Source organism: Meles meles, chromosome 15 (genome assembly GCF_922984935.1).
Source record: "Meles meles chromosome 15, mMelMel3.1 paternal haplotype, whole genome shotgun sequence".
NCBI classification, from domain to species: Eukaryota; Metazoa; Chordata; class Mammalia; order Carnivora; family Mustelidae; genus Meles; species Meles meles.
The window spans coordinates 24,449,382-24,473,407 of NC_060080.1; the positions used below are offsets into that span (position 1 = coordinate 24,449,382).

Genomic DNA, 24,026 nt, shown 5'->3' on the forward strand with positions numbered 1-24,026 from the left:
ACCATAATACTGTGAAACTAGAAATCAGCCACAAGAAAATACCTGGAAGCTATTGAATAATGAATGGGTCAACCAAGAAATCAAAGAATACATGGAGACAAATGAAAGGGAAAACACAGTAGTCCAAAATCTTTGGGACATAGCAAAAGTGGCTCTAAGAGGGAAATTTACAGCAGTATGGGCCTACCTCATATCAGACATTTTGTCTGATGTAAGTATTGCTATCCCAACTTTCTTTTCATATCCACTGGCATGACAAATGTTTCTTGATCCCCTCAAGAAGCAAGAAAAATCTGGAAAAAAAGAAAAAAAAATCTATAAATCCTGACACCTAAAGGAACTAGAAAAAGAACAAAGCCCAAAACCAGTAGAAGCAAATAAAATAAAAATAAAATTAAAAAATAATAAAAGAGTAAAAATGAACAATAGAACAAAGCAATGATGCCGGGAGTTGGTTCTTTGAAAAGATCAACAAAACTGGTTAATCTTTAGCTAGACCATCAAAAAATAAATAAATATAAAAGGATTCAAATAAAATCAGACATGCAAGTGGAGAAATAACAACCAATATCACAAAAATACAAAGGACTGGGGCGCCTGGGTGGCTCAGTGGGTTGAGCCTCTGCCTTTGGCTCTGGTCATGATCCCAGGGTCCTGGGATCGAGCCCCACATCGGGCTCTCCGCTCAGTGGGGAGCCTGCTTCCTCTCCCTCTCTCTGCCTGCCTCTCTGCCTCCTTGTGATCTCTGTCTGTCAAATAAAAAAATAAAATCTTAAAAAAAAAAATACAAAGGACTGTAAGGAAATAGTATGAAAATGTGTAGACTGGCAAAAACCGAGAGCTTTCCCACTCAGGTCAGGAACAGGACAGATATGTCCACTCTCACCACTTTTATTTATTCTGTATGTAGGAAGCCCGAAAGATTCCACCAAAAAACTGCTAGAACTGATAAATAAACTTGGTAAAGTCACATGATATAAAATCAATCTGTTCAACGATTCCATATACTACTTTTTAATGGCTGAGTAATCCATTGTGTGTGTGTGTGTGTGTGTGTGTGTACGTAGTACATCATGAAATATTCAGCCATAAAAAATGAAATCTTGCCATTTGCAACAAATATGGAAGGATTCTAGAGAGTATAATGCTAAGTGAAATAAGTCAGTCAGAGAAAGACATACCATATGATTTCACTCAGATGTTGAATTTATTTAAAAAAAGAAACCCAAATGAACAAAGGGGGAAAAAAAAAAGAGACAAACCAAGGAACAGACTTGTATAGAGAACAGATGGTTACCAGAGGGGAGGTGTGTGGGGACAGGTGAAACAGGTGATGGGGATTAAGAGTACACTTAACCATGATGAGCACTGAGTAATATATGGAATTGTTGAATCACTATATTGTATACCTGAAATGAAGATAATACTGTGTGTAACAGTGGATTTAAAAGAAAACAAAAATAAAACAAAAACAAATGGTGTGAATTAAACACACACACACACACGCAGAGGAGTATTATTTAGTCATAAATAAAGTAAACCTTGCCTTTGAGACAACATGGCTGGACCTTGAGGGTATTATGCTAAGTGAAATAAATCAGAGGAAGACAAATACCAAATGATCTCACTTATATGTGGAACCTAAAAACAAAATAAAACAACAAAAACTAGCAAAAACTGAACCTCAGATACAGAGAAGACATTGGTGGTTGGCAGAGCCTGGGGTTTGGAGATTGAGCAAAATAATGTGAAGGTGGTCAGAAGGCACAAACGTCTAGTCATACAATAAATAAGTTATGGGGATGAAATGTACAGCATGGTGACGATAGTTAATAATACAGTATTGGACATGTAAGAGTTGCTGAGACAGTAGATACTCATCAGAAAAACATTTGTATCTATTTGTAATGATGTTAACTAGACATATTGTAGTGATCCTTTCCTGATTTGTATCATATGGAATCAGTTTGTTTTATACCTGAAACTAATATTATGTATCAGTTACAGTTCACTTTTAAAAAGTAGTACTGCTTTATTGGGTAGTTGTGAGGATTCAGTTCCAGAAGAGTGTTATTTGCTGCTGTTTGTTACATCTCTAGTTCCAATGAGAACATCTGCCCTTCCACCTCTTGCCTTATAAAGGTCCATATTAGACCTTTAATTTTTCCAGTGTCTCAGAGACCTGAACTTTTAATTTCTCTCACCGCCTAATCTTTACTCCTCCTTCTGTACACTGGTATAGTCATTTTTATCATCACAAAACTTTCTTGTCATGAGTTCCTATTAAAGTATTTCATTCTTAGCTTTTCCATTTGTACATTTTTCCCCCCCCGCATGAGTTATAAGCTCCTTATAGAGGGTCTTTCACATTGTTATGTCTTAAAAATTTGTAGACTTGGTAAGATTTCATGAAAATGCAAAATTAATGAGAACTGATTTTGGATTAGAGAAAAAGATTTTAGAACCTGTAAAGAAATGCAAAGGAAATTTAGTAAGGCAAAAACGTAGGCAGCAAGAAACCAAACCATAACACAAAACACGAACCAGACCCCCAGCAGAGCAGTTTGCAAATGAGAGTATTAAAGCTGGAGTTTGCAGGAGGAAATGAAAGAAAGAGGAAAAGAATGGAAACATCTTAGTGGTCATCCATCTCCTGCTTCAGACTATGCTAGACTTAGCTTGTTAACAGTTGGGTATGACTTCAGGGAGTATTTAATATTGCTCTTTATAATTATTTCTAAAATAAATGTTTGCTTACCAGATGTTTAGAATAGAATTTTCTGGTCTATTTAATTCATTTGGAGATGACTAAAGAAAAAATGATATTTTATATCTATAGTGCCAGCTTGGAGAATGAATGAAATTTGGAATTTGGGAGTTCTTTTCCTAGAGTATAAAAGGAATAGACTAATGTAAATTGCTAGGAAAGAAATCAGTAACGGTGTTTAAATTCCAGATCAGGTTTAAAGAATTTTGGTAAAGTTAAAGAGTTTAGAGTTTGTGAAAAAATTAAATTTTAACCAAAAAAAAAAAAAAAAAGTCCTATAGTTAGATTTTAGCTGTTTCTAATGGTGGTATACACATAGATTTTTATTTTTAGCCAACTTTGTAACTACTTAGTAACAATGAAATATTAACCAGAAGATGCCATAAAAAGTCCTTTGCCTGGTACAGAATTACCAGGCAAATGGACTTTCTGTTCCATTTGTGCCCACACAACTCATGGCTTCTTGATTTTCCTGGGTTATTAATTATACTTGAGTGGCAGAAGAGTTTGAGGTCTTTCCAAAGTATAAAGAGGAATAAACATTAAAGAGACTTTGATTTAAAAAGTGGCCATGTTGTGTATTATTAAGTTTAAAATCTTCTAACTTGGGGCACCTGGGTGGCTCAGTGGGTTAAAGCCTCTGCCTTCAGCTCAGGTCATGATTTCAGGGTCCTGGGATGCAGCCCCGCATCAGGCTCTCTGCTGAGCAGAGAGCCTGCTTCCCGCCCCGCCTCTCTGCCTACTTGTGATCTTTGTCTGTCAAATAAATAAACAGTCTTTAAAAAAAAATAAAATAAAATCTACCTGACAAAAGTTTCACAGGAAATTGTCATATAATTCGGTAATTATAAAATTACAGAATAGAATGGTGAAAACTAGGAAAATCACACATTGTGACATAAACTTATAGGAAATATGTGAAATTGTGAAATAATGATTGTTTAGAATGAGATCAGGGAGAAGTGGAAGTGACAAGTTGGCCTCTGATGACTGCTTCTCTGCATTGTTTGTTAAAGGCCTGCAGAGACTGTGAGTGTATGTCCAGAAGCTCCTGTGGTGGTCTGCTTTAGCAGAATGATTGAAACTGGGTAGGAGTGTACTCAGAAGTTTGTTCTCCCAGAGTATTCATCTCTTGCCAAAGTATTAATATTTTTTGCTCAATTTGATTTACAGAAATAACTGCAACTTAATTTTAGTTATTTTGTTTATTTTTTTTACTGCAATTTTAAATGCCTTTGGTGTTATGTAAGCATTTCTGTTTTTAAAGGTCCTGAATAAAAACAGTCGGTTAAAATCTGTTGTACACCTCGCCAGTGCGCTATAGCAACAGTAATTATAGCGTATCTTACTAGTAAACATGCAAGGGCTGCAACACGGGGTTGTATTGATACAAAGGTAATCATTTTATGTGGCCAAACTTTTCATTTTAACTATTTCTCATTAATGTATTTTAAGGATTAGTAAAGTATACTTTGTTGACATAAAGATAATGCTGCTCCTGCAGTTTTAAGAATTACTAAATTTATGTCACCTTAATTCTATATTCAGCACAAAGAATGGATATTTTCCTATTGAGATATTTACAGTTTATTAAAATTTACATTTATAGCTTATTAATACTGAACTTTATCTCCTATGAGAGGGAAAATTCCTCTCTTACCCAGCTTCCTCCTACTTAAATCTGACATTCACTAAAACTAAAATCATCTTTAAGCCATGAAAGTCTTTAACTTCATCCAGTTTGGTGGACCCTTCTTTTTATTTCATACTATATATTAAAAGTATCATTCGTCATGATCAAGTGAGATACAAGGACAGTTCAGTATCCACAAATCAATCACTGTGATACACTACATTAACAAAATGAGGGATAAAAATTGTGCAGTCATCTCAATAGATGAAGAAAAAGCACTTGACAAAAGTAAACATCCATTCATGATAAAAACTCTATAAACAATGTGGGTTTAGGGGTCAACATAATAAAGACCATATATGAAAAACCCACAGCTAACATCATACTGAATGGTGAAAAACAGAGCTTTTCCTCTAAGATCAGGGATGAGACAAGGATGTCTTACCACCTTCATTCAACAAATCCTAGCCACAGCAATCAGATAAGGGAAAAAATAAAAAGCATCTAGATTGGTTAGGAAGAAGTAAAACTGCTGCTACTTGCAGATGACATGATATTATATATAGAAAACCCTAAAGAGTCCACCAAAAAGCTAAAAGAACTGATAAAGGAATTCAGTAAAGTCACAGGATACAAAATTAAAAATATGCAGAAATCTGTTGCATTTCTATACAATAATAACAGAGTAGCAGAAAGGAATTAAGAAAAAAAATTCCATTTAAAATTACAACAAAAGAATAAAATACCTGGAATAAACTTAGCCAGGGAGGTAAAGACCTGTACTCCCAAAACCATAAAACACTGAAGAAGAAATTGAGGTTAATAACAAACACGCGAAAGGTATTTTACGCTCACGGAGTGGAAGAATTTATGTTGTTAAAATGCCAAAATGGTAGAATTTATGTTGTTAAAATGCCATATAATCACAGATTATGCAGTCTTTTCAAAATACCAACAGCATTTTTCGCAGATGTAGAAAAAAAAATCCTAAAATTTATATGGAACCACAAAAAGATTCCAAATGGCCAAAAAACAAACAAACAAAAACAAAACAAAAAACCCAAAAAGAACAACTAAGAAGAACAAAGCTGGAGGTATCATAATCCCAGATTTCAAGATACGTTACTTAGCTGTAGTAAAACAGTATGGTACTGACACAAAAACAGTCATATAGATTAATGGAACAGATGAGTGAGCCCAGAAATAAACCCAGGTGTATAGTCAACTAATCTATGTCAGAGGAGGCAAGAGTATCCAGTAGGGAAAAGACAGATAAATGTGCTGGGAAGACAAGATCACCTTCTTACACCATACACAAAACATAAACTCAAAATAGATAATTGCGAGACCTGAAACCATAAAACTCCTAGAAAAAAACCACAGACAGGACTCTCTTTAACATGGCCTTTGTAACACTTTTCTACATATGTCTCTTCAGGCAAGGTAAACAAAAGCAAAAGAAACTGTTAGGACTATACCAAAATAAAAAGCTCTTGTACGGTGAAGGAAACTATCAATAAAATAAAAAAGCAAACTAAGGAATGGCAGAAGATACTTGTAAGTGATTTAACTGATAAGGGGTTCATATCCAAAATATATAAAGAGCTTATGTAACTGAACAAACAAACAAACAAACTAGTTAAAAATTGGGCAGAAGACATGAACAGACATTTCTCCAAAGAAGACATACAGATGGCCAATAGACACATGAAAAGATGCTCAAGGTCACTATCATGAGGGAAATGCAAATCAAAACCACAGAGATACCACCTTCTATTAGTCAGAATGGTTACTATCAAAGAGATAAGAAATGGCAGGTGTTGGAAAGGGGATGGGAAAAAAATAACCCTCATACCCTCTTGGTAGGAATGCAAATTGGTATAGCCACTGGGGAAAACAATAAGGGGCTTCCCCCCCAAATTAAAAAAAGAAATGCGATCCAGTAATTGCAGTACTGGGTATTAACCCAAAGAAACCAAAACCACTAATTTGAAACAATATATGCAACACTGTGTTCATGGAAGCATTATTTACATCAGCCAAGATAGGAAGGCAAGCCAATTGCCCATATACAGTGGAATATTACTCACCCAATAAAAATGGAATCTTGCTATTCATAACAATGTGGATGGATTTAGAGGGTATATTGCTAAGTGAAATAGGTCAGACAGAGAAAGACAAACACCATATGATTGTATTTGTATGTGGAATCTAAAAAACAAATGAACTAAGCACAAACAGACTCATAAATAGAACTGGTGGTTGCCAGAGATGAGAAGGGTGGAAGTTGGGTAAAATAGGTAAAAGGAGTGGGGGGTATAGGTTTCTAGTTAACGGAATGAATAAGTCATAGGGATGAAGAGTACAGCATATAGGTCAAATAGTCAATTGCATTGTAATAGCACTGTGTGGTGACAGACGGTAGCTACAGTTGTGTGAGCACAGCATAACAGAGAATTGTCAAATCACTGTGAAACTCCTGTAACAATGTGTGTCAACTGTACTTAACAAAATTATTAATGTTGCTTCATGACTCAGAAGGGGAATAAATTTCTAATTGGAGAAGTCTCACAAGACTTGGTATCCCTAACACTCCCGTCCCACTAGTTTCTTTGGTAAACCGAGTCGTCAATTTTATTACCTATATTTGGTAAGTGTGCTCATCATTCAAGCTGACAACTTGTTGGCCCTTCCTGGAACAAGTCTCTTCAACGAGCATATTTGAAGCTCCCTCTGTGATCCTTTCTTCAAAGGGGGCTTCTAGTCAAGGATTCCTAACTACTTAATAACTACACTGTAGCTGTTACTCTCACAGCAAACTTTCTTGTGGCTTAGCCACAAGAAATTGATCAGTGTCTGGCTTCCTATTGTATCTAAATGATAAAAGATTTCACAGCAGCAACCTTCTTCCCAGTGCAGCTGCATTTATTACTAAACACCTAAAGGCCAGAGATGATGTTTCACTAATTTTGATAGTGAACCATTTATCTACACAACCCGTGACGGGATAAAAGTACCTGATACTGGCTTTCTCTGCCTCCTAATAACCAGTCTCGAGACCAAAGGGAGAGAGTCTGTCTGGAGGCCTTGGGGAAAATTGCCTCCTTCCATCCAAGGGCAAGATTTGATGAAGGGAGGATGAAAATGCCCCTTTCCTACTTGGGACGTTACTGTTAGAGCGCATCATACTTGGAGCTGCTGCAACTGTCTTGTGTCCAAGAGGATGGCGGAGTAGAATGTGAGAGCCTGGCCTCTGAACCAGCCTTGAGGCCAGCTTTATTTTATGTGAGGAACATAAATCCAGATTTTTTATATGGCTTCCAGATTAGTATTCTGTTATTTATAGCCGAAAACTTGCTTTCCTCATTTCACCAAGCTCTTAAAGAAAAGTGTCCAATGATTGATTTACTCATTCGGTAAATTTTATTAAATGCTTATCATGAATCAAGATCTTTATGAAAACCATCAAATGAAACAGAGTATGTTAAACATATTTTAGTCCTGTGGTTAGATATTGCATTCATATCTGTGTATTTTCAGATACAAAGCAAAGATCAGTTTCATCTTAGCAGTTTGGCTAGTTGCAAAATAAGTTCTTGTAATTGTTGATTTTATAGTGTCAGTTGCCAAACTTGATCAGCTGAGATGAGTTTTGATGTTTTTTTGTTGTTGTTGAGGGGGGAGAGAAACCTATTGGGAACAAAGGTTCAATTCAGTTAAATGATGTGGAAGGCAGTATACTAGGATTATACTTCTTTCTAGGATTACACTGAGAACTAAGGAATTTTTTAGGATTGCCTTGAGACCCAAGTAATTTAAATGAAGCTTTTGTTTTGAGTTTGTTAGCTGACTTCTTAGCAAAACTCAAGCCCTGTTCTGTCTGGAAGTTTACAGTTTCTTTGGGTGGGAGAAATTACTCTGGGCTTTAAGGTCATTCAGTGAATCACTTACTGAAATTATAATCCAAGCGGTTACCTAAATTGGATGTCCCATTGATGTGCACTGTCTCTAACACTCTAGTCAGATTTGCATTGCTTCAGGATGCTTGGCATCCCAGATGTACGCTATGAAGCATATTTTGATTCTAGACCCTTTAGTAACCCCTGTGTCTACTGAAAATAAGGAATTCCTTTGCTTAGGCTTTAAAAATGATCTAAAAAGAATGCTTTTATGGCATTCAATTATTTTTTAGGAGAGAGCAGGAAAAGAATTTGGGGGGAGCTTTAGGGTTTTGTGCCTGTTTTGCATTTAGTGGAGAAGCACAAACAAAATAAATCTTTCAGTGATCAGTTTGAGCCAACTTTGTAAAGCGTACTTTATAATAATGGTAAAAAGATAGGAGAGATGGACCCAGTGTACTTTGTAGTTTGTTTTGTAAATTTAATGTCATTAAACTTAATGTAAACTTAAAGGTAATTTGACTCCAGTGCTTTCACATGTCCTTTCACTTGGCTAAATGAGGTGTCCCTCAATTGAAAATGTTTGTCTTTTTTTTTTTTTTTTTTTTTTTTTTAAACAGACAAAGGCAGCATTGCAGTGCTGAGGAAAAAATGAATTGGCTGTTAGATTTATTATATATGTCATCATTAAGGGAGTTAAAAAACTTTTTTCTCTTGTTTATTCCTTATCATAAGTCATATAGAAAATATTTTCCTTGTGCTTGAAGTCAGATATTTCTGAGTTGTTATACTATTGTGTAATGAACACCAGGCACGGACATATGATGTAGCCAAGAATTAGAAATGTTCTTCCACAATAAAAATAATGCCAAAACTGTATCTTAGAAATGTTGTTACTGATAATCTTTAACTATTTATGTTATAGTAAGTGAATCTCAGATAAGAATATTAATGTCTTTGAATTTAGAATGCAGAGTGGTCATTATTGTGTGTGTATGTATATATTTTAAATGAAGCAAAAGTTTGGATCAACAATTGATTCTTAAATACCTTTTTATATGGAATAATTTTAGATTTATAGAAAATTTGCAAAGATAGTACAAAAATTTTTTTTTTATTTTCTTCACCCAGATTCCTTGGGACATGTGTCAAAGTAAGAGATTAACATGGGTACAGTACTGTTGACCACAGACCTCTCTCAGATTTCAGATGCCCTTTTTCTGTTCTAGGATCCAGTTGAGGATCCTGTAATTTCTTTTAGTCACCATGTTTCCTTACTCTTCATTCTGTGAAAGTCTCCTTATTTTGATGTTTCTGAAGAGTACTGGTTGCGTATTTCATAGAATGTTCTTCAATTTGAGTTTGTATATTTTCTCGTGATTTGATGGGGGTTATGGGTTTTAGGGAAAAGCACCACAGAAACGAAGTTCTCTTCTCATCAGGGAGGTCCATGATATCAACTTTTTCCTTTTTATCTATTTTTTATTCACTAACAACAGCCCACATACAATGGCTGGGGAGGGGGCACTAAGCTTTACTTCCTGGAGTGAGATGTATGTACATAATTTCTTGGTAATTCTGTAAAGAAGATTTGTCCCTTCTCATTTATTTACTCACTTAATTATGCCAGTATGAACTTGTTGATACTTTTTTCTTTAGTTTGTAATTCAGTATTATTTATTTTGTTGTTGACATTGTGTGACTTTGACCAGTAGGGTACCTTGCAGGTTGGCTCTTGTGTCTTTGGGCTTCCATCTTTTTTTTTTCCTTTTAACTTTCTAGCGGTACAAGATTCTTGTATTTTCCCTACCACAGCTCTGGACTCAGCATTTCTCTAAGGAATCCTAGTTCCATTTTTTCAAGAATGCTATTAGAAACTAAGATTTCGGCACTGATGGTGCTGTGTAGTAGTTTCCTATTAGTGCTTGTACCATGAATGGAGTGGCTTAAACAGTACACATTTATCTGAGGCGCCTGTGGTTCAGTGGTTAAGCCTCTGTCTTCGGCTCAAGTCATGATCTCAGGGTTCTGGGATCGAGCCTTGCATCGGGCTCTCTGCTCAGCCGGGAGCCTGCTTCCCCTTCTCTCTGCCTGCCTCTCTGCCTACTTGTGATCTCTCTCTCTGTCAAATAAATAAAATCTTAACAAAAAAAGTACACATTTATCATTTGCAGTTCTGGAGGTCACAAGTCTAGTGGTACCCACTGGGTTAAAATCAAGGCACTGGTAAGACTGGTTTCTTTCTGTACATTCAGCATAGAATCTTTCCTTGACTTTTCTTGCTTCAGTTGGATGCTCAGTCCTTGGCTTTTGGCCTCCTTTCTCCACCTTTAAAACGAGCAAGGACCAGTTGAGTCCCTCTCTCTTGAACATGAGTCTTTTTCTGCTTCTCTTTTCCTCTTTTAAGGACCTCTATGATTACACTGGGTCCTGTAGACTCATCTAGGATAATCTTCTATCTTAATTTCAGCTGATTCTTTTTTGCCATGTCACATATTCACAGTTTTGAGAATTAGGATGTAGACGTCTTTTGTGGGGGTTGTTATTCTGCCCACCACATGCTAGCTGTTACCGGCCCTGTCAGTGTGCAGAGCTAGTAATATACTTACTGAGGAATTCATTTTCCATAGGGATGGATTTCTTAGATGGCAGTTCATCTAGAAAATTGAATAAATGGCAAATCTTGTACAGTATGAAAGACAGGTTTTAGTCCCACAATAGGGTAAACTCAAAAATTATAACCAAGGAGCCTTATCGTGTCAACAAAAGCTGTCAGTAACTAGGTATTTCTTCAGTGCCAAGCAAGACTCTCTACTCTCTGCAGGTAGGTATGATAATCTCTTTGTGGTGTCTATGAAATTTGCAGTGAGGGTTGTTTTTTTCTTGGAAGTTAATCAACTTAGAAGAGGGATATAGACAGCATTATATAATATAAAATGTTGAATTCAAAGAGGATAGGGCTTAGGGTTTCCCTAACTTTGTGCAGTGTTTAGCACCCTGACCTAGGTTGAAATTTTAAGGAATAACTACTTGTTCTGGATTTATATGTAAATTATTGTTATGTATAACTACACCCTCAGTAAATACAGTATTTGTTCATGATTGCTGTGATTTAAGTTTATACAAAAATGTACATCTGTTTATATCACTCATTCTCATTTAATAGAGGCTTACGGATAGCATTTCCTTGATTGCATTCATACCCTCTATTCAGCATTGAAAATAAAGTAAAGGGAACAGTTTTTCTGTTCCACGTTGCATTTGGTTTCTGGTGTCACATGTATAGTGCCGAAGTAGATACCATATGAATTAATGACTACATGGACAACAAGGGAGACATCAGATGAAGTTATCTTTAAATCCAGTTTTTAGAGCACTAGGTGAGTAGTGCAGATATTTTTATGATTCCCTTAACTATATCCATCTATGCTAAAATGAAAAAAGAAAAAAATGTATAAATAGCATATTTTTTTTTAAGATTTTACTTATTTTTGGGGGGAGGGGGCAGAAGGAGAGGGAGAGAGAAACCCAAGTAGACTCCTTGCTGAACACAGAGCCCACCACAGGGCTTGATCTCACAACCCTGAGAGCAGACCTGAGCCTAAACCAAGAGTCAGACGCTTAACTGACGACACCACCCAGGAGCCCCAAGAGCTTACTTTTTTAAAAAAAGATTTTATTTACTTATTTGACAGAAGCAAGGGAGCACAAGCAGGGAGAGTGGCAGTGGGTGAAGGACTAGCATGCGGCTCAATCCCAGAACCCTGGAATCATGACCTGAGCCAAAGGCAGACAGTTATGCACGTAAGCCACCCAGGCACTCCAGAGCTTACTTTTTTTAAATTAGAAATAATGCATAATGTCAAAAAATACTCAGGGTTTTTTTTTTTTTTTTTTTTTTTTTTGAGAACTCAAAAACTTGATAAAAGAGAATTTAAGCCAAGGAAAAACCAGGTTCTAAAGTTATGCAATAGTTGTCAGCAATAGAGTATGCTCAGGGATTACTCCTGTCTGCTTTGAGGAGAAGGCCATGTTGATAACTTCAATGAGGTTTTAGAAAGAAAACCGTGGTAACAGAGTCATGCCAGCATCCACAGAATCTGTCTTTATAAACCTGCCAGACTCCCAGCCCTTGTCTGAGAAATTCAAGTGATAGATGGACTGTCTTCCAATGGAAAAGTTTGGGGGAAAAAACACAAAACACCAAGTAATACAGATGAGTTTCAGAGGACAGGATCAGTTGCCCAATTATTTATCCAGCCATAGATGTATGAAATAAGTATCACAAAAATACATGTTTGAGGATCTCCACAATGTTAAGAAAACTCTGGGTGTTGCTTTAAACACAAAGTATGCATTGATGGCAATGACATGGACAAAGAAATTCACTCTGAATTTGTTCTTATGATTTTTATGATAAGGAGAAAAATGTTTAAGCTCAAGGCAGTAGAAAAGATTCAGAAGCATAAGTGATATATAAATGGATATGAGAAGACAGAGACACAGAGGGGAAGAATCATCTTCAGAGGAGAGGGGAAGAATCATCTTCAGAGGAGAGATCCAAGAGCTAGACTAATGCAGCCATTTTACTTCCCTTTCTGTGATTTCTGTAACACACTGAGTATTCAGAAAAGTTTCATGGCACAACCCCAGAGGTCTTACTACTGTAGCTTCCCCCAGGGAAGCAACAGATGGTCTCACTTGGAATGGACAGATACCTTTTACCTCTCAGTATTGCTCAGTCTAGAACATTCTTTATACATAGGAAGACAATCTAGACTTAACATTTGTGGAAAATGTATCCCTTTAAGGAGAGTCTAATATTAAAAAATGGGAAGTTTAATCTCTGAGGAATACATAATTCCCCTAGGAGAACTTAAACTATGTTTACCTACTAATTTTAGAGAGATTCAAGTACATACTGCTAAGAGACTATTTGGTGACTGGTTAAAAACATCAGCTTTGGAGCCAAACTGCTTGTGTCTGAAACTGGGCTTTACCACTTATTTGCTCTTTGAGTCGCAGTGTTCCTCAGTTTCCTCATCCATAAAATAGGACAATTTACCTAATTCATAAGGTTGTCTTGAGAATTTATTGAATTAATGAAAAATGCTTAGAATAGTATTGGGCACATAGCAACCATTCAATAAGCATTTTTAAAAATTTAAAAAAAAATTTTATAAACATATAATGTATTTCCAATAAGCATTTTTATTAAAATTGTTAATTCTTCGGTATGCGTGGGTCGCTCAGTGGGTTAAAGCCTCTGCCTTCGGCTCAGGTCATGATCTTAGGATCCTGGGATCGAGCCCCGCATTGGGCTCTCTGCTCAGCGGGGAGCCTGCTTCCCCCTCTCTCTCTGCCTGCCTCTCTGCCTACTTGTGATCTGTTTGTCAAATAAACAAATAAAATCTTTTAAAAAAATTAGTAACTCTTCATATTTGTCATAACTTATATTTTTTGTTGTTTCTCCTAACAGTTGGCTGCTATAAAAAGAACCAATTGGGGATGCCTGAGTGGGTCAGTCACTTAAGAGTCTGACTCTTGATTTGGACCAGGTTATGATCTCAGGGTCCTGAGATGGATCCCCGCACTGGGCTCTGCATTCAGCAGGGAGTCTGCATGAGATGCTCTCTCCTCTATGCTCTCTCTGAAATAAATCTTTAAAAAAAAAAACCTGTAAATCCTAAAAATTAAGGAGACACTTGCTGAAATAAACTGTTAGTAGACCCGACTAAGAATCAAATTAGTGAGGCGAATGATCAAACCAGTGGATTTTCCTTGAGCACAGTGTAATTTGAAAGGAGATGAAAAGTATGAGAGGACAGGTTCAGAAGTTAACAGCTAGCTAGCTAACCTAAGTTCCAGATAGACAGTTAGAATGAGGAGGACAGTAATGTATTTTCTTAGCTAATGGAAGAAATATGCCCAGTATTAAAAGAAGACTCATATTGGAAGAATTTGCAACTACTGAGCAGAATTTTTTTTTTTTGAGATTTTATTTATGTAATTGATAGACAGAGTTCACAAGTAGGCAGAGAGTCAGGCAGAGGTGGGGGGGGGGGAAGCAGGCTCCCCGCTGAGCAGAGAGCCTGATGTGGGGCTCGATCCCAGGACCCTGAGATCATGACCTGAGCGGAAGGCAGAGGCTTAACCCACTGAGCCACCCAAGCGCCCCTGCTGAGCAGAATTAATGAAAAAATCCCATACCTAGACTCACATGGGGAACATTCCATGAAACCAAGAGTAAAGAGAAAACCATGCAGGCTTCCAGAGGGGGGGAAAAGATAAGGTTATCTACACAGATCAGATGATGTCAGATGTCTTAGCAGCCCTGTCAGTTGATAGAAGACCGTGGAAAAATAGCTTTGAAATTCTCAAGGGAAAATGATTTGGAATTTCAAGTTTTGTTTTTAATCAAACTAGCCTCCAAAAACTTGAGAACAAATAAATACATTTTAGGAATGCAAAGATTCAAACATGTTTTGAAAGGAATTCCTTCAGGAGGACTAACAGAAGACCATAAGATAAAAGAAACAGTGATAAGGAAGCCAGTGAACTTAGAGTCAAGTCCAAGCATTTGAAATTATTTCTGTGAAGCATAAGGAATGTGTTAGTAATAATAATAGCAACTTTGGGGGAACTATTGGATGGTTTATGCAAATTTGGAAAAGCACAAAAGGAAAGCATAGGTTTTTGGGGAGAGGATTATTGTTTAACTCAATGTTGATAGAAGCTTAAATGTCAAAAATGAAAAGCTGGAAAAAATTTCAAGGATGTCCATTAAAAGAACAGAATGGGGTGTATAATTTCCAAACCACTGGAGTAGGAGTTAGCAAACTGCTCCATAAAGGGCTAGGTAGTAAATACTTTAGGCTTTGTGGGCAATACCGTCTCTGTGCCACACCTGTGCCGATCCATGGCTGCGGCTCAGAAGCAGCCATAGACATCTCTGTAACATATAGGTGTGGCTGAGCTCCAATCAAACTTTGTTTATAAACATAAAATTTGAATTTCATATAATTTTCATAGATTACAAAGTACTCTTCTTGACTTGTGGGCTATTCAGAGACAGTGGGCTGGGTTTGGTCCATAGTTTGTGGACCTCTGCATTAGAAAACAAAGAAAGGGGGTGGAGAAAACTAAAGACAGAAAGGGGGGAAAAGATGGGCAGAAATCATGAAGTCTAACAAACATGAAACATAAATGATGTCAGTAAAAGAAAACAAAGAAAGGGGGTGGAGAAAACTAAAGACAGAAAGGGGGGAAAAGATGGGCAGAAATCATGAAGTCTAACAAACATGAAACATAAATGATGTCAGTAAAAGAAACAGCAGTTCCCCTAATAATGTAAATGGAATAAACTTTTCCATTAAAGACAGATTCTCAGATTGGGTACATTCTAAATGATAATAGGTCATGGTCTAACAATAGGGTTACCTGAAGTATCATTCCCATAACAGTGCCAGTTAGCAAACTGTGACCCAACCACCTTTAGAGAAGGGAGCAGGAAAGAAGAGTACTTGGAAACTTTTATAGTGTTGTGACATTGTTAACAACTTCCAAGTGTGTGATCACTGTTCTAGTCATTCATTTTATTGCATTTTTACAAAACTGTTAGTCAATAATGGTTTAGAGATTAAAACTGCTTTGAGAAGCAATAGTAGAGAATACAATGTCGGTATCAAAAAATGAAGTAAAGGGGCAACTGGGTGGCTCGGTGTGTTAAAACCTCTGCCTTCGGCTCAGGTTATGGTCTCAGGGTCCTGGGATCGAGCCCTGCATCAGGCTCTCTGCTCAGCGGGGAGCCTGCTTCCTCCCTTCTCTCTCTCTCTCTCTCTCTCTCTCTCTGCCTGCTCTCTGCCTACCTGTGATCTGTCAAATAAATAAATAAAATCTTTAAAAAAAATAAAAATGAAGTAGATCCATATGTATATATGATAAATGAGGAGAAATCACAGAACAGTATATAAGATGCGATTTTAAGTGTTTTTTTTTAAAGCACCAATTGTATATGTAATGAATTTTTAAATGCAGAACAATTCATATCAAACTGTTAACTGTGGTTCAACTAAAGAGAAGTGATGATTGTTGGACCTGGGGGCTTGAAGGACATGGACTATTTTCTTGTTTGAATCTACATACTTTTGTATTGTTTGACATTTCTTTTGACTTTTTTTTTTAAAGCAGTATGTTTTCATTTATTGTGTAATGTTTCTTAAACATTTATTTAAATGAACGATCTCATGGTCCTTTCAATACTTGGCACTTGAATATCCATATGGAAAACAAGGATCTTAGCCTCTGCCTCACACGATATACAAAAATTATTTTTGGATGGATTGTAAAACAAAATGTAAAAGTTAAAGTGCTAAAGCTTCTAGAAGAATACATGGAATAATGTCCTCAGAAATCAGAGTAGGCAAAAATTTCTTTCCTTTTTTTTTTTTTTTTTAAAGAAGATTTGTCAGAGAGATTGTGGACAAGTAGGGGGAACTGCAGGCAGAGGAAGAAGCAGGTTCCCCACCGAGTAGGGAGCCTGATGTGGATGTAATCCAGGACTCCAGGATCTGACCTGAGCAAAGGTAGACGTTTACCCGTCTTGAACCACCCAGGGGTTCCCTAGGCAAAAATTTCTTAAACAAGACACAAAAAGCATGAGTCACAAGGACACAACTTGTAAATTGGGCTTCATTAGTATTAGATGTTAAGTTCATAACAAGACACTATTAAGCCTCAGACTGAAAGACTATCTTTGGCATATTATGTCTTTGAAACCTAGAATTGTATATATATTTTCTGTGTCTGTGTGTGCAGAAAGTTTGGAGAGGCACTTCGCAAAAAACATCAGTGGCTGTTTTGCATATGAAAAGGCTCAGTCAACATCATGAATCATAAGAGAAATTCAAACTCACATTATTATACCTGGATTAGAATGGCTAAAATTGGGGTGCCTGGGTGGCTCATCTAGTTAAGCATCTGCCTTAAGCTTAGGTCGTGATCCCAGGGTCCCAGGATTGAGCCCCAAATCAGGCTCCCTGTTCAGCAGAGAGCCTGCTTCTCCTTCTGGGTCTGCCTGCTGCTCCCCTTGCTTGTGCTCTCTCTCTCTCTCTGTCAAATGGATAAGCAAAATCTTAAAAAAAAAAAATGAATAGCTAAAATTTAAAGGTCCCATAAGATCTAGTGTTGGCAAGGCATAGATCACTTAGAAACTCGCCTGTTGGTGGTGGGCGTGTCAGTTGGTATAATCACTTTGAAGGAAAAAAAAAGCTGTGTACTAAGGCTGGGCATATATAAATCCTGTGCTATAGCTGCTTCACTCCTGAGTTCACTTACGAAAAGTAGGTGCTTTGGGCGCCTGGGTGGCTCAGTGAGTTAAAGCCTCTGCCTTCAGCTCAGGTCATGATCCCAGGGTCCAGGGATTGAGCCCCACATTAGGCTCCATGCTCGTCAGGGAGCCAGCTTCCCCCTCTCTCTCCGCCTGCCTCTCTGCCTACTCGTCATCTCTGTCTGTCAAATAAATAAATTAAAAAAAAAGAAAAGTAGGTGCTTATGCTCAAAAAGATACAAGAATAGCCATGCTAACTTTATTCCTAATAACCGAGAAATCTCTCCATCAGCAGTATAAATAAGTTGGGGTATATTCATCTAATTGACCGTTACACAGCAATGCATAGAAAATACTGCTACCTCTAATTACACGGATGAATCTCATTGACTGAAATTGAGCTAAAGGAGCCAAAGATGAAAGAATACCTACCGTGTGAATTCATTTATATGCTTTATGATGAAAGAAGTCAAAATAATGGTTACCTTGGGAAGCGGGGGACAGAGGTGGTAACTCACTGGCAGGGGGGCAAATGGGAATATTCTGAGATGCTGGAAATGTTCAGCACCTTAATCTGGATGGTGGCCACATGTTATTGAGCTCTACACTTAATATCTGCACACTTTAGCTTATACCTCAGTAAAAATGTTTAAAAAGGGGCATGTGGGTGGCTCAGTCAGTTAAGCGTCCGAGTCTTGATTTTGGCTCAGGTCATGATCTCAGGGTTGTGGAACTGAGCTCCACACCAAGCTTCACAGTCAATGGGTAGTCTGCTTGGGATTCTCTCTCCTTCTCTCTTTCAAGTAAATAAAACTTTTAAAAAACGATTTAAAAAAGAAAACCCCAACTCAGGTTTTACCTTCTGTTACGAAATTGTGTCATCATCCTGTGCCAAAATTTTAACATACTCAGGGGCTTTTTTTCCTAGGTCTTACATTCTTTTCCATTTGTCTGTTTCTGTAGATGCATTGTTCTGGCTTACTCATGGTTGCTTTATAATACATTTAATAGTTAATGGTGTGAGTCTCTCCTACTCATTCTTCTATTTCAAAATTATCTTGGATATTTTCACTTCTTTATTATTATAGATAATTTTTAGACTCAAATAGCCAAATTCTCATATACTCTCATGCCATTGGAATTTTGATTGTATTTATATGAAACTGATTAAAAATTTGGAGATGATTGGTATGTGGGTCAAAGTTCAGAAACATTGTGTTTCTCACCATTTCCTCCCAGTTCTGTAGTTGTCTTCATGTGATGCCTACAGATTATTTTTATTTTTGTACATTTTTTTTTGCTACTGTGACTGGGAACTTTTTGGTTACATATTTATGTTCCTTGATGTAATAGTATTATTATAACTTCTTAATCTCAATAACGATAATAGTTATTATTTACTGACACTTTGTGCTAAGCAGTCTTACTTCTTACAACAATCCCTATCAGGTAGATACTATCACCGCATTGTGCTATTTTTTACATTTGGGGTCAGTGAGAGACAAAAACTGAACAGCTGTTTTGTGACAGAGCTATGATTCTAACCCAGGCAGTCTCACTCCAGAGCTACGCTGCTTACAAACACCATGGGCCTATGTGTCCTCAGGTGAAGCAAGAGAGAGGAGTAGGAAGGCCAAGGGTGGGATCAAGTCTAACACTGATGGGTATGACTGACAGTACAGTGGGTGAGTAGTAATTGGTTATATAAGCGCAAGACCTATACTAAAGTGGGTTGTTGAGTGTACCTTCATTTATATTTGTAGAGTACAGGATTCTAGTTTGGACTTATTCAAATCAAATCGTCTTACAAATTTTTAAGTGATTAACAAATGATTTAATGATCATTTTATATATTCCCAGGGTGCCATTGTATTTACCAAATGATGACAGTTACTGTTTTAGTTGTGTTCTTTGTTTGCAAGGAGCTATCACTTACTCCCTCTAGTTGAAACAGTGAAAGTATGTTGTAAAGATACACATGGCCGTAAGGGAGATGGACTCCTATGGATATCCAAGAGATGGATCGATAGACCGGCCAGCATTTGTGGAGACTAAAAATGTCTTCTGTTCCAGATTAAAATCAGCTATAGGCATCTCAGCAGCAAGATTTTAGATCTTTCCTGCAATGTGCTGTTTTTATCTTCCCTCAGCTGCTGCTGGCATAGAATCTGCCATCTTGTCCATCTGTTTACTTCCATATTGCCAGTGTATTTTCTCCATGGTCCCAGGTAAAATTTCTGACAGATCATTTGACTGGCCATCATAGTTATTATGTTCGGGCCAAGTGTCTCATGCTTTATAGACTACAGAACAGACTATAGGTTGGCTGAGTCAACTTTACCAGCAGTTCTAGTCATTTCTGGCCAGGGAGGGATGGCTGGTTCGGTGAAACATGGTTCATCTAAAACGACCTCCTTCAGTGTTCAGTAGCAAGGTTGATTTGCCCTAAATATAAAGGAGATGTGATCACAGTATATATTCTGGTTAATGGGTTTAGTACCCATTACACCTTTTCCCTTATAAATAAAATCTAAAGAAGTGGCTAACTTTGAAAATAGCAATTGAATTTATAGGTTGAGTAGTACAGCAGGGGAAATACTTGATATTAGAACAATCTCTTGCTTACTGTTTTGTAAGCCTGATAACATGTTGTATATCTCTTGTAGATATCTTGTTTAAGATGTCTGGTTAGGATCATTAAAACTGGAGGAGTTACTGACAAATTTTAGGGAAGGTTTTTTTCCTGGCTGTTTTAATAGCTGGGTTTGACTTGAAAAGAGGGTTTTGAGAATTTTACAAACCCATGAATTTAGCAAGAATATTTTCTGGTGTATGTGTTACTTAACCCAAGATCAGTGATAAATTTAAGGTATATCATGAGATCCTTATTAGGATAGTAGATAATTCATGATAAAAAATTGAAAAATTCAATAATATGTGGATATTAACAATAAAATTGTATGTAAATGTTTGTTAAATTGATTTTAGGTTGGGCCATGCAGGCTGCTGCCTATATCTTCATTCATAGGAAATGGAAGGATGACCAGAGCCATTTTGAAGACATAATTGATTATTTTTGTGATATCCGTGAACCACTTCAACTCCTCCTATTCCCAGAAGGGACTGATTTCACAGGTAGGTAGCCTGGGATTGAATCACAGAATTTTAAAACATGAAGGAACTTAGAAATCACTTAGTCTAAACTTCTGTTAGTCACTGAAACCAGTAAGATTAATGGTCCACCACTAAGGTCATTCGCTCTGAATCAGCAGCACACCAGAACCTAGAATTCCTGGTTTCCAGACCATAGACTTTATGATGGGCAACCCCAGGAGGTCGTCATTATTCACACCTGCCATCCTAGAGCTTTATATTTTAAGTCACATTATATAAGTGTCAGCCTTTTACTTTTATATAATTTCTTATAATTTTTATGGAACCACAAAATTAAACCCCCAAATAGCCAGTGAAATCTTACGAAAACATCATTTTAAAATTCCCTTCCTGGGCACCTGGGTGGCTTAGTGGGTTACGCCTCTGCCTTTGGCTCAGGTCATGATTTCAGGATCTTGGGATCAAGGCCCACATCGGGCTCTCTGCTCTGCTGAGAGCCTGCTTCTCCCTCTCTCTGTGCCTGCCTCTCTGCCTACTTGTGATCTCTCTGTCAAATAAATTAAAAAAAAAAAAAAATGAAATCCCCTTCCTGTTCTGTATATTCTCTGTCCTCTTTTAGGATACAAATATATCCATTAGACCCTTTTTTCTCAACTTCTTTTTCATAAGAAAAGGGTATAATAGGGGCACCTGCATGGCTTAGTGGGTTAAGCCTCTGCCTTTGGCTCGGTCATGATCTCAGGGTCCTGAGATCGAGCCCTACATCTGGCTCTCTGCTCAGCAGGGAGCCTGCTTCCCCTTCTCTCTCTGCCTGCCTCTCTGCCTACTTGTGATCTCTGTCTATCAAATAAATAAATAAAATCTTAAAAAAAAAAAAGAAAAGATAAGGGTATAATAGTAACCAATTCATTTATTGTTGTTTTAAGTTAACATGTTGCCTTTCTCTGGGTTTTTTAAAGCCTTTAATTAAGTAGGAAAGGTTTTGTCCTGTCCTCGAGAAAATTTAGCCTCCCCTGAGTTGTAGAGAGGACACAGGAGGACATATTTAAGACTTTTCTACCTTCCTAGATATTAAACTCTCTCTCTCTCTCTCTCTCTCTCTATATATATATATATATATGCCAAGATGCCACTGGATCTCAAGGAATTCTTTAAAAATTAAAAAGAAAATACAGTCTTTTATCCTTGATCAGTGGTTCTCACATTTTTTTTAAACACGGGTCATTTTTGCGGATGAAACTGCCTATTGCAGTCTGGAATTTAAGACAGATTGAAGAAGTGTTGTGGTTGAATATTGGCAGGGTGGGATAAGCTTGGACAGGAAGCAGTTCTGTGGAATCCAACTCAAAAGATCAAAATTCTAAAACTGTTAATTCCCTGGTTACTTCAAGAAAGATACAGCAGAATTTGAGAAGGATCTGGTAGATAAAGGTCTGCTATACAAGAGAAGACAGACTGAAGCAGGGTAGAGCTGAAGTCTAAAAATTGCAAATAGGGGTGCCTGGGTGGCTCAGTCATTAAGCAGTTAACTGCCTTTAGCTCATGTCATGATCTCAGGATCCTGGGATTAAGTCCCCCACCAGGCTCCCTGCTCCGCCTGTTCTCCCCCTCCCACTCACATTGCTTGTGTTCCCTCCCTTGCTGTGTCTCTTTCTGTCAAAAAAAGAAAAAAAATTTAAAAAAAAATCACAGTAGTATGGAGGGCTAGAACATGAACCTGTCCTCCAAATCCTCGATACCAGATGGAGGCAACTGAGAGCTACTGAGAAAGACAACCCTTAGAGCTTCAGAGGGGAGAACATACCAGTTCACTGTGTGTACATAATAATTTATGAAACCCAGTACCTGCAAAGAGTTCAAGATGAAAAATACAAAACTACACAACTATTTAAATGAATGGTTAACCAAGCCATACTCTGCAACTGAGGAAAATTCAGGTATTTTGGGAAACATTTACTGTTAGGTCCGTGGTCAAAGGAATGAGACTGATACAAAGCGAAGGTCAAGCAAAGCTTTATTTCGCGCCAAGCATGGAGAATCAAACCAACTGTTCGGGAACCACCGTTTGGGACTGCCTCTTACAGAGAGGGCGACACCTCCCTGCCTTACAGACTAACTTTTATAGAGCAAAGGCCATGTGGTTGAGCCTGGCCACACACAGGTGGCCAATGAGATTGTAACACAGAGAAAGCTGCACAGTCATGCTAGGTCCCACATGGGTGGCGAATTGAATTACAAGTTCACCCCATAGTAGACATTTGAACTAACCTATCACCTTGGTCAGAATTGGCGCCTAAAAGGCGGGGGGGCCCATACTCCTTGGTAGCTAGGGAGACAGTATGTGCGCCCCACTGATTGGATGTCTCCACCTGGCCCAACTCATCCCTGCATTCAGGCTGTTATCTCCACCTGACCTGACCCGCCCTTGTATTTGGGCTCTGTTATCAGGGACTGGTCAACCATATTTTACTCTTTTCCCTGGTTTCCCCTGACTTGCTTTTAAGTAAGCTCCCTTGGGGGGTGGGCAGGGTCAGTTTAAGTTTTAACAACAACAAAATGCTGCATAAACAACAAAATGGCTGTTCAACAGAGGTGGAGCCGTTCTGGCTAAATAGGCCCTTTACATGTACCATTGATACAAGGAAGAACTCTTTAACTTACCCGTTACACATGGAACTGAACTAAATGAATCATGGCAATTTTTATTGAATAATATGATGTACTAAAATATATGCTTGCCATATAGGTTTGATTTTTATAGTGAGGATTCTAAAACTAGTTGGATCACAGAGGATAATACTGAGGATAATATTGACTGCATATTGTTTAAGCTTGAAAATACATTATAGGTTGTAAATTAATTGATTCCTAGAGCTCAACTATCATTAGGAAGTTCTGATGGACAGACAGCTGTATTTAAATCTTTTATTACTAAAGAATATATAATACTTAAATTTGGCTGTTGAAATAACAGCTGTATTATAGAAAGTAATTTACTGAGATGATAGATGGATTGATATTTGTGAATGCCAAAGCAGACACTAAAGAATGAACCTTTGGACGTTATTTAGTAATTAATAGCTAATGGGAAAAAAGCTCTGGATTACTGCTACTTTTTGGTATATTAGTGTTATATTAGTGTATATTAGTGTTAAAATGTTTACATATTAGCTCTTCAAAGCCTCTAAAATTTATATTCAAAACTTTTTTCAGTCATTTTTTTCCTCAAGTGTCTTTTTTATGTGATGAACCTAACCTCTAGTAGCATATTTTCAGGGTCCAGAG

The 24,026-nt window shown here is 37.4% G+C and overlaps 1 protein-coding gene across 3 annotated transcripts in view; it reads left to right on the forward strand.

Moving 5' to 3' along the window:
* LCLAT1 (lysocardiolipin acyltransferase 1) overlaps positions 1-24,026 on the forward strand; it is a 186,055-nt gene that overhangs the window by 87,249 nt on the left and 74,780 nt on the right. For 2 of the 3 annotated variants that reach the window (XM_045979805.1, XM_045979804.1), the window contains exon 4: positions 20,616-20,762. The exons of the other annotated variant lie outside the window; for it this stretch is intronic. In XM_045979805.1, the coding sequence (XP_045835761.1) occupies positions 20,616-20,762 (147 nt within the window). The remainder of the gene's footprint in view (positions 1-20,615; positions 20,763-24,026) is intronic. 3 annotated transcript variants of the gene reach the window in all.